Source organism: Copadichromis virginalis, linkage group LG8 (genome assembly GCF_057382275.1).
Source record: "Copadichromis virginalis isolate Kocher_CV1m ecotype Utaka linkage group LG8, C_Virginalis_male_GT1.1, whole genome shotgun sequence".
NCBI lineage: Eukaryota > Metazoa > Chordata > Actinopteri > Cichliformes > Cichlidae > Copadichromis > Copadichromis virginalis.
Window position 1 is genome coordinate 6,830,179 of NC_140625.1, and position 8,925 is coordinate 6,839,103.

The 8,925-nt window shown below is 45.5% G+C and overlaps 1 protein-coding gene across 1 annotated transcript; it reads left to right on the top strand.

Annotated features, from left to right (window-relative positions):
- The first annotated feature begins 5,071 nt into the window (after positions 1-5,071).
- Positions 5,072-7,490, top strand: LOC146702603 (uncharacterized). Its single transcript, XM_085467299.1, has 4 exons — positions 5,072-5,291; positions 5,505-5,555; positions 6,052-6,129; positions 6,424-7,490. Exons 1-4 carry the CDS (start codon positions 5,156-5,158, stop codon positions 7,488-7,490), a joined length of 1,332 nt encoding a protein of 443 aa, XP_085323425.1. The 5' UTR covers positions 5,072-5,155.
- The last annotated feature ends 1,435 nt before the right edge of the window (positions 7,491-8,925 follow it).

An 8,925-nucleotide genomic window follows, 5' to 3' on the forward strand; every position in this document is an offset into this window, starting at 1 on the left:
AATGTGATAGAAGTAACATTTTTATGCCTCAACTATTTATTTATTTATTTTTATAGTTTTAAGCCCACGAGACGTTCATGTCAAAGACCAAAAATTTGTCTAAAAGCCGTCTAGAAAAAGATACATTTATTCATACTTGATACTATAAACTTTTATTGCTGCAGTTGCTCTAATGTTGAGTAATTATCCCTAATTTTGTGTATACTGAAGCATTCAAAGAAATGTCAGCAGATGGCACTGCTGAGTTAAAATCCCCAGAGACCACACTGATGAGTCAGAACTTTTCAGGAACCTTATTTTAACTATGACTCATATTTGATTGTAAATTCTTAGCAATAATAGCTGCGGATCTTTGCTCATGTGTCTGTTTTATGCCAGTTTTGATTGATTGCACATTAATTTCATTCCATTTTTATTTACATAGCAACAGATGACAACAACAGATGCCTCAAGATGCTTTAAAAACTCTACAATAATAGACAGAGGGCAGAACCAGACATCTATTTTTCTTTCTTTTTTTTAAATGTGGTCCTTTCTGGCAGCTTTTGCAATCAGAATTGTGATCTGAATGCATGGTGGTGCTGAAGACATTTTGCTTTTGCACAAACAGCTATATAGAATCTCTATAGGCTCCTCTTATTCATGTGAATCTTTTATTTGTTTATTTATTCATTTCTTTTTGTGCTATTTCAGATATTACATTATATGTGGTATAATATGATAATGTCTAAGTCAAGGTAGGCAAGAGAAAACAAAAAGAGGAGCTGGTGGTGGCAGTGCTGTGACCGGATGGGGTTTAACTCAGTTCAGTTCAATTCAATTTTATTTATACAGCGTCAAATCACAACAACAGTCACCTCAAGGTGCTTTATATTGTAAGGTAGACCCTACAATAATACATACAGAGAAAAACCCAACAATCATATGACCCCCTATGAGCAAGCACTTTGGTGACAGTGGGAAGGAAAAACTCCCTTTTAACAGGAAGAAACCTCCAGCAGAACCAGGCTCAGGGAGGGGCGGGGCCATCTGCTGTGACCGGTTGGGGAGAGAGAAGGAAGACAGGACAACAGACATGCTGTGGAAGAGAGACAGAGATTAATAACTAATCATCAAATGCAGAGTGGAGTAAACACACGCAAGTTAAAAGAGCTGAGTTAAGAATAAACACTCTGAGCACCTACTGCAGTGTAACTAGGGGAGGATTCAGGGTCACCTGGTCAGTCCTAAATGTAACCTTTTTCAAAAGGGAAAGTCTTCAGCCTAATCATAAAAGAAAATGTCTGTCTCCCAAATCCAAACTGGGAAATAATTCCACAGAAGAGGGGTGGGAAATTTGAGGGCTCTGCCTCCCATTCTATTTTTAACTATCCCAGGAAACATCAGTAAACCTGCAGTCAGAGAGCAAAGTGCTCTATTACCTCATACAGTACTATGAGGTATAAAGCAGTCCTACATACAGGGAGTGCAGAATTATTAGGCAAATGAGTATTTTGTCCACATCATCCTCTTCATGCATGTTGTCTTACTCCAAGCTGTATAGGCTCGAAAGCCTACTAACAATTAAGCATATTAGGTGATGTGCATCTCTGTAATGAGAAGGGGTGTGGTCTAATGACATCAACACCCTATATCAGGTGTGCATAATTATTAGGCAACTTCCTTTCCTTTGGCAAAATGGGTCAAAAGAAGGACTTGACAGGCTCAGAAAAGTCAAAAATAGTGAGATATCTTGCAGAGGGATGCAGCAGTCTCAAAATTGCAAAGCTTCTGAAGCGTGATCATCAAACAATCAAGCGTTTCATTCAAAATAGTCAACAGGGTCGCAAGAAGCGTGTGGAAAAACCAAGGAGCAAAATAACTGCCCATGAACTGAGAAAAGTCAAGTGTGCAGCTGCCAAGATGCTACTTGCCACCAGTTTGGCCATATTTCAGAGCTGCAACATCACTGGAGTGCCCAAAAGCACAAGGTGTGCAATACTCAGAGACATGGCCAAGGTAAGAAAGGCTGAAAGACGACCACCACTGAACAAGACACACAAGCTGAAACGTCAAGACTGGGCCAAGAAATATCTCAAGACTGGTTTTTCTAAGGTTTTATGGACTGATGAAATGAGAGTGAGTCTTGATGGGCCAGATGGATGGGCCCGTGGCTGGATTGGTAAAGGGCAGAGAGCTCCAGTCCGACTCAGACGCCAGCAAGGTGGAGGTGGAGTACTGGTTTGGGCTGGTATCATCAAAGATGAGCTTGTGGGGCCTTTTCGGGTTGAGGATGGAGTCAAGCTCAACTCCCAGTCCTACTGCCAGTTTCTGGAAGACACCTTCTTCAAGCAGTGGTACAGGAAGAAGCCTGCATCCTTCAAGAAAAACATGATTTTCATGCAGGACAATGCTCCATCACACGCGTCCAAGTACTCCACAGCGTGGCTGGCAAGAAAGGGTATAAAAGAAGAAAAACTAATGACATGGCCTCCTTGTTCACCTGATCTGAACCCCATTGAGAACCTGTGGTCCATCATCAAATGTGAGATTTACAAGGAGGGAAAACAGTACACCTCTCTGAACAGTGTCTGGGAGGCTGTGGTTGCTGCTGCACGCAATGTTGATGGTGAACAGATCAAAACACTGACAGAATCCATGGATGGCAGGCTTTTGAGTGTCCTTGCAAAGAAAGGTGGCTATATTGGTCGCTGATTTGTTTTTGTTTTGTTTTTGAATGTCAGAAATGTATATTTGTGAATGTGGAGATGTTATATTGGTTTCACTGGTAAAAATAAATCATTGAAATGGGTATATATTTGTTTTTTGTTAAGTTGCCTAATAATTATGCACAGTAATAGGCACCTGCACACACAGATATCCCCCTAAAATAGCTAAAACTAAAAACAAACTAAAAACTACTTCCAAAAACATTCAGCTTTGATATTAATGAGTTTTTTGGGTTCATTGAGAACATGGTTGTTGTTCAATAATAAAATTATTCCTCAAAAATACAACTTGTCTAATAATTCTGCACTCCCTGTATTTTTAGGAAATGCTGGTAAAAAACAAGACTTTCCGTGGCTTCATAGTGCTGCTGAAGGCCAAGGTGATGCAATCCAGTTTAAGTATCAGGTTATATTTTTAGGGCCGAGTAATACATTCAGTAAGAAGCAGGAAATTAGAGATCACCTGATCATTTATGTCTTTAAGAGATTTCTCCAGTTTAACTCATTAATGTGGGTCATCATATAATGATACAACCTAAGGGAAGCATCTATAAACTAAATGAAACATGCCTCGGGTGAGCATCAACCTCAGATTATTAAACTGACACGTTGCTTAATGCGCCAACTTGCACTTGAAACTCCACTGTATCCACAGCCCTGACACAGCAACAGGAAAAGTTGGGAACAATTTTGAGGACCCATGCAAGACTTCAGATGGCTTCTAAAATGTGTATATCGTACCCGTCCAGCAAAATACATTACTGTAACTTCAGGGCAAGCTAACCTGTTTATCCTATATTAAATTGCCAAGTAGATTCATGAAACCTGTTTTTCAGGACATTTCACAATATGAAAAAAACCTTCACATCAGTGTGAATTGGTCCACTAAAACTACACTAAACTAAAAGAATTGAGATACCTAAATTATGACTAAATGTCATAGTAGACTATCAATATAATTAAATGAAAATTTGCTGTCAAAGTGAACCTTGAATCATACAGATCCAATATCTGATTTACGAATAAGGACTTTACAGATCGGCTTTCCATTTTCAGTTTATTAAATCTTGCAGAGTAGTCCTTACCTCTAAATATAACCTCTCTCTTCTGTGAATATTACTAAACAAATAAAATCAATTGTCTTGACATGTTGACTTTAAGTCGATTTACCACAAATACTCTAAACACCTCCCGGATTAAAGCGTGCATTGAGTGGGCACATAACTGTTAATCTGTGTGATAACTAAAAACGCACTGAGCATGTATCGTCTCTCCACACAGCCATTCACTGGTGCAGCGCACGTTTAAAACGGTGGATCTCTACAGAAAGTACCAGGACAACATGACTCCTGTGGGTCTGGCCTTCTTCCAATGCCAGTGTGATCAGTATGTGACAGATACCGTGCACAACACAAGACACATCACATAACAACACAATACATGCTGGAACCTGCACGTCTCTCTAACGCGTTCATCTAAGTTGGGCCAGGATTTTTGTGACAGCTGGAAATGTGAGTTTAACGGTTTGCTTTCCTGCATCTTCTCCCTGCAGACATGAGGAAACGTGTCAAATACCGGCAGCCCCTACGCTAGCTGGAAAGATACAGAGATGGAAAAGAGCACAACTATGGAATGTACTGGTTATGCAACACATGCATATTTGAGAAAACGTCAACAACTATGTGGACAATGTTTGTCATATTTATGTCATGATTGTAAAAATAAAGCAAATTTCAGCAGCACTGGTGTTGCTTTATATTTTACTTTGTTAAAGACCATATATAATATGTCACATAGCTCCACATCTTCATTTTAAGCATTTCTAGCAAACAATGGGAGATTGACGATGGCTCCTGGGCTAGGCAGATCCTCACGTACTAATGAATATTTAATGAATTGGGAAAAAGGGAGGGAGCGTGGGGCACAAAAGCTTGTAGAATCTGATTATAGCTATGACTCATATTTGCCTGCATATGCTTATCAATTATAGCTGCCCATGTTTGCTTATGTGAAATGTCTCTTTACTGCCAGTTTAGATGGATTGCACTTACAGTTTAAAAACTTCTGCGTGCCTGTCTGATCAGAACAGAACAAAAAATACAAATATTTAAGTACAACATGCCCTCATATGTTTGAAAATTTGCAAAAGTTTGTGGTTTTCATATTTTTAATCCCCTTCAGATAAATTTCAATAATTGATCTTCCGATGTTTCCTTATCTTGGCATTTCCACATTGGTCTGTATTAATCTTTATAGTTAAACTGAACCCTGTACGATCTATCATGAGCTGAAAGACTGCAAAGTTTCTTGCCTTTTCTTATCGGCTCTTCTTCTTTTAAAATATTTCTTGGCAGTTGCAAACAGCAAAATGGTGCATTACTGCCAGCAACTGGTGTGGAGTGCGTCTTTGCTCCTCTTTTTCTTCCAAAGCAAGATAATTGGAGCTGATGAGCTGCAGGTGTGACGCCTGCACAGTGGCCTTTTTAAACCTCACAGGTGACTTCCATCTGTGCTTGGTTGCTGGAACAATGGGAGCTGTTCGGACCATTCTCGTTTGTCTGCTGACTGTTTGGCTTGCTGGAGGTTTTGTAGCTTCTTTCTGCTTCGTTTGACACTTATGTTAATTAACTTAGGAGTAGATTTTTGTAAGATAAGATCTTGGAACTGCTAGAAGGTTCTGGTGTAAAGATTTGGAAATATCACTTAGCTATTGCAAGTTATCTCTTTTGGCATCAAACGGCATAAAGAATGAACAGAAACGTGCTAATTGTAAATCATGTTCCTCCTGTTTTGCAGTCAGTGGATTGAATCACAGACAGAATAAAGTGCTGCAGAGGGAAAAGACAGGTAAGGTCCCTGGCTTCTAATTTATGCTTGAGGGCACACGGTTACAAAATTCATTTCAAGATGGTTGGTGATTAAAATGCCTGTCATTCATCTGAAAGAGTGAAAAATGTATAGAACACAAAATTTTCAAAAGCTTATCAGGGCATGTTGTACAAAGTGTATTCATTTTTTTTTTGTCTTGTATCCTGTGACAAGACTACTCAATGTGATTTGAAGTTATTAAATAAGAAAAATGAAGGGGGGGGAAATGCTTAAATTGTCAAGAACTGGGTTGTTGCCAGCAGTTGAGTTTAATGGTTATATTATGTGTAATGTTTTCAAACTAAAAGTATAAAACACAGGGTCATAATTCAAATAGACACTTATGTAAGTTACTGTCTGTATGTGTGGACTCGGAGGAAGATATTTGTTAACTTTGGAAACCAGCTGAAGGTTGTAGTATAAACTTTCCCTCAATGTGAAAACCTCTGGTATAATAAGAATGTTGTGTTTACAGGTCTTGGAGCCAATGATGGTTCAATACAGAGAGCGCTTGCCCTGCTCCAGTCAATATTGACTCAAAATGTTGATGAAGGTAAGCAAGATCCAGTTTTATGTAGTTTGTTGCCAGTAGTTGACAAGCATGTGACAGCACACTTGTGTGGGGCACATGCATGAGGGCTTTGGTCAGTGGTGTTGTAATTGACTTAAAAATCCTTATCTACATTGTTCATTGACATAATGTAGATATTTATGCAACAGTATCCTTGCATATGACCAAAAAGTCATGTAGGGCACAAAGTCTGGGACCAGTTGCTCGGTGTGGATTTGACTAAATCTTAATCGTGTCTGTGGTTTTGTTTAAATTTTGTTTTTATTTTTGTTCCAGTACAACAGGAAACTAATGAAGTGGATACTGAAGCATCAGTTGGAAACTTGAAATCTGGATTGCCTTTGAAAAAGCCAAACAATGTTAAAACCGTGAAGGGAAAAACTGCAGTCAGTCAGAATGTTGGTTTCCAGGGAGGTTTCTCCAAACCGACTGACTCCAACGCCACGGCGGGCGGCCTGCCGACTGACTCCAACGCCACGGCGGGCGGCCTGCCGACTGACTCCAACGCCACGGCGGGCGGCCTGCCGACTGACTCCAACGCCACGGCGGGCGGCCTGCCGACTGACTCCAACGCCACGGCGGGCGGCCTGCCGACTGACTCCAACGCCACGGCGGGCGGCCTGCCGACTGACTCCAACGCCACGGCGGGCGGCCTGCCGACTGACTCCAACGCCACGGCGGGCGGCCTGCCGACTGACTCCAACGCCACGGCGGGCGGCCTGCCGACTGACTCCAACGCCACGGCGGGCGGCCTGCCGACTGACTCCAACGCCACGGCGGGCGGCCTGCCGACTGACTCCAACGCCACGGCGGGCGGCCTGCCGACTGACTCCAACGCCACGGCGGGCGGCCTGCCGACTGACTCCAACGCCACGGCGGGCGGCCTGCCGACTGACTCCAACGCCACGGCGGGCGGCCTGCCGACTGACTCCAACGCCACGGCGGGCGGCCTGCCGACTGACTCCAACGCCACGGCGGGCGGCCTGCCGACTGACTCCAACGCCACGGCGGGCGGCCTGCCGACTGACTCCAACGCCACGGCGGGCGGCCTGCCGACTGACTCCAACGCCACGGCGGGCGGCCTGCCGACTGACTCCAACGCCACGGCGGGCGGCCTGCCGACTGACTCCAACGCCACGGCGGGCGGCCTGCCGACTGACTCCAACGCCACGGCGGGCGGCCTGCCGACTGACTCCAACGCCACGGCGGGCGGCCTGCCGACTGACTCCAACGCCACGGCGGGCGGCCTGCCGACTGACTCCAACGCCACGGCGGGCGGCCTGCCGACTGACTCCAACGCCACGGCGGGCGGCCTGACTCCAACGCCACGGCGGGCGGCCTGACTCCAACGCCACGGCGGGCGGCCTGACTCCAACGCCACGGCGGGCGGCCTGACTCCAACGCCACGGCGGGCGGCCTGACTCCAACGCCACGGCGGGCGGCCTGACTCCAACGCCACGGCGGGCGGCCTGACTCCAACGCCACGGCGGGCGGCCTGACTCCAACGCCACGGCGGGCGGCCTGACTCCAACGCCACGGCGGGCGGCCTGACTCCAACGCCACGGCGGGCGGCCTGACTCCAACGCCACGGCGGGCGGCCTGACTCCAACGCCACGGCGGGCGGCCTGACTCCAACGCCACGGCGGGCGGCCTGACTCCAACGCCACGGCGGGCGGCCTGACTCCAACGCCACGGCGGGCGGCCTGACTCCAACGCCACGGCGGGCGGCCTGACTCCAACGCCACGGCGGGCGGCCTGACTCCAACGCCACGGCGGGCGGCCTGACTCCAACGCCACGGCGGGCGGCCTGACTCCAACGCCACGGCGGGCGGCCTGACTCCAACGCCACGGCGGGCGGCCTGACTCCAACGCCACGGCGGGCGGCCTGACTCCAACGCCACGGCGGGCGGCCTGACTCCAACGCCACGGCGGGCGGCCTGACTCCAACGCCACGGCGGGCGGCCTGACTCCAACGCCACGGCGGGCGGCCTGCCGACTACGCCACGGCGGGCGGCCTGCCGACTACGCCACGGCGGGCGGCCTGCCGACTGACTCCAGTTCACTAAATGTGAAGCAGCTGAAGTTGGTGCTGGAAGACTTGACTTTGGCTTTGGAATCTTACACTAATTCCACAGTCCTGACACAATAGCAAGAAAACTGCTTTGCTCTTGAATAAAACTCTTAACTTCAAGTTATGTGTTTATTTGTCCACTGATTAAGGTACTTTACCTATTTCTAACATTTTAGTCATTTCCATAGTAATCCTAGACAACTAAATTATTGGTATAATTTGTGTAGGTGGTAAGCTCTGGGTGGTTTTATATTTTTTTTAATTTTAAAAAAAAAAGCCCAACAAAAAGCTAGTTTACCAAAATGCCAAGAACAATCAGAGGGAAAGTCAGAGCTCTTTTGAGCAAACCATCCATTTAACGTTAACCAGTAATGACTTCATGAACTTCACAAATAACATTTTTATCATTAAAGAAAAAATTACCAATAATCATCCCACAGATGTAATATCTACAGCTACTTTAGTACCATTGATGTTAGACTCTTTTTCACCAATAGATCTTTCGGAGTTAACTTCAATAATTGCCTCCCCCAATACTTCGCACTCAGGCAATAAGAAGACTTTCTCTCGTCCTGTAACAGAAGTGGTTTTGCTGCTGTCCCCCGAAAAGTTTAGTGACTGACAGTTTAATGTGGGATTGTTATAATCCCAGGCGGGGAGTGTTATGTTACTGCTTAGTTAATTTCACGTTTTAAATGTTAGTAAAT

What these genes read in the sequence shown, in the direction of transcription:
- LOC146702603 (XM_085467299.1), top strand. Translation starts at nt 5,156, where the DNA reads ATGAGCTGCAGGTGTGACGCCTGCACAGTGGCCTTTTTAAACCTCACA. An exon ending in GACTGTTTGGCTTGCTGGAG is followed by an intron (nt 5,292 to 5,504) that starts GTTTTGTAGCTT and finishes CCTGTTTTGCAG; the next exon opens with TCAGTGGATTGAATCACAGA. An exon ending in GCTGCAGAGGGAAAAGACAG is followed by an intron (nt 5,556 to 6,051) that starts GTAAGGTCCCTG and finishes TTGTGTTTACAG; the next exon opens with GTCTTGGAGCCAATGATGGT.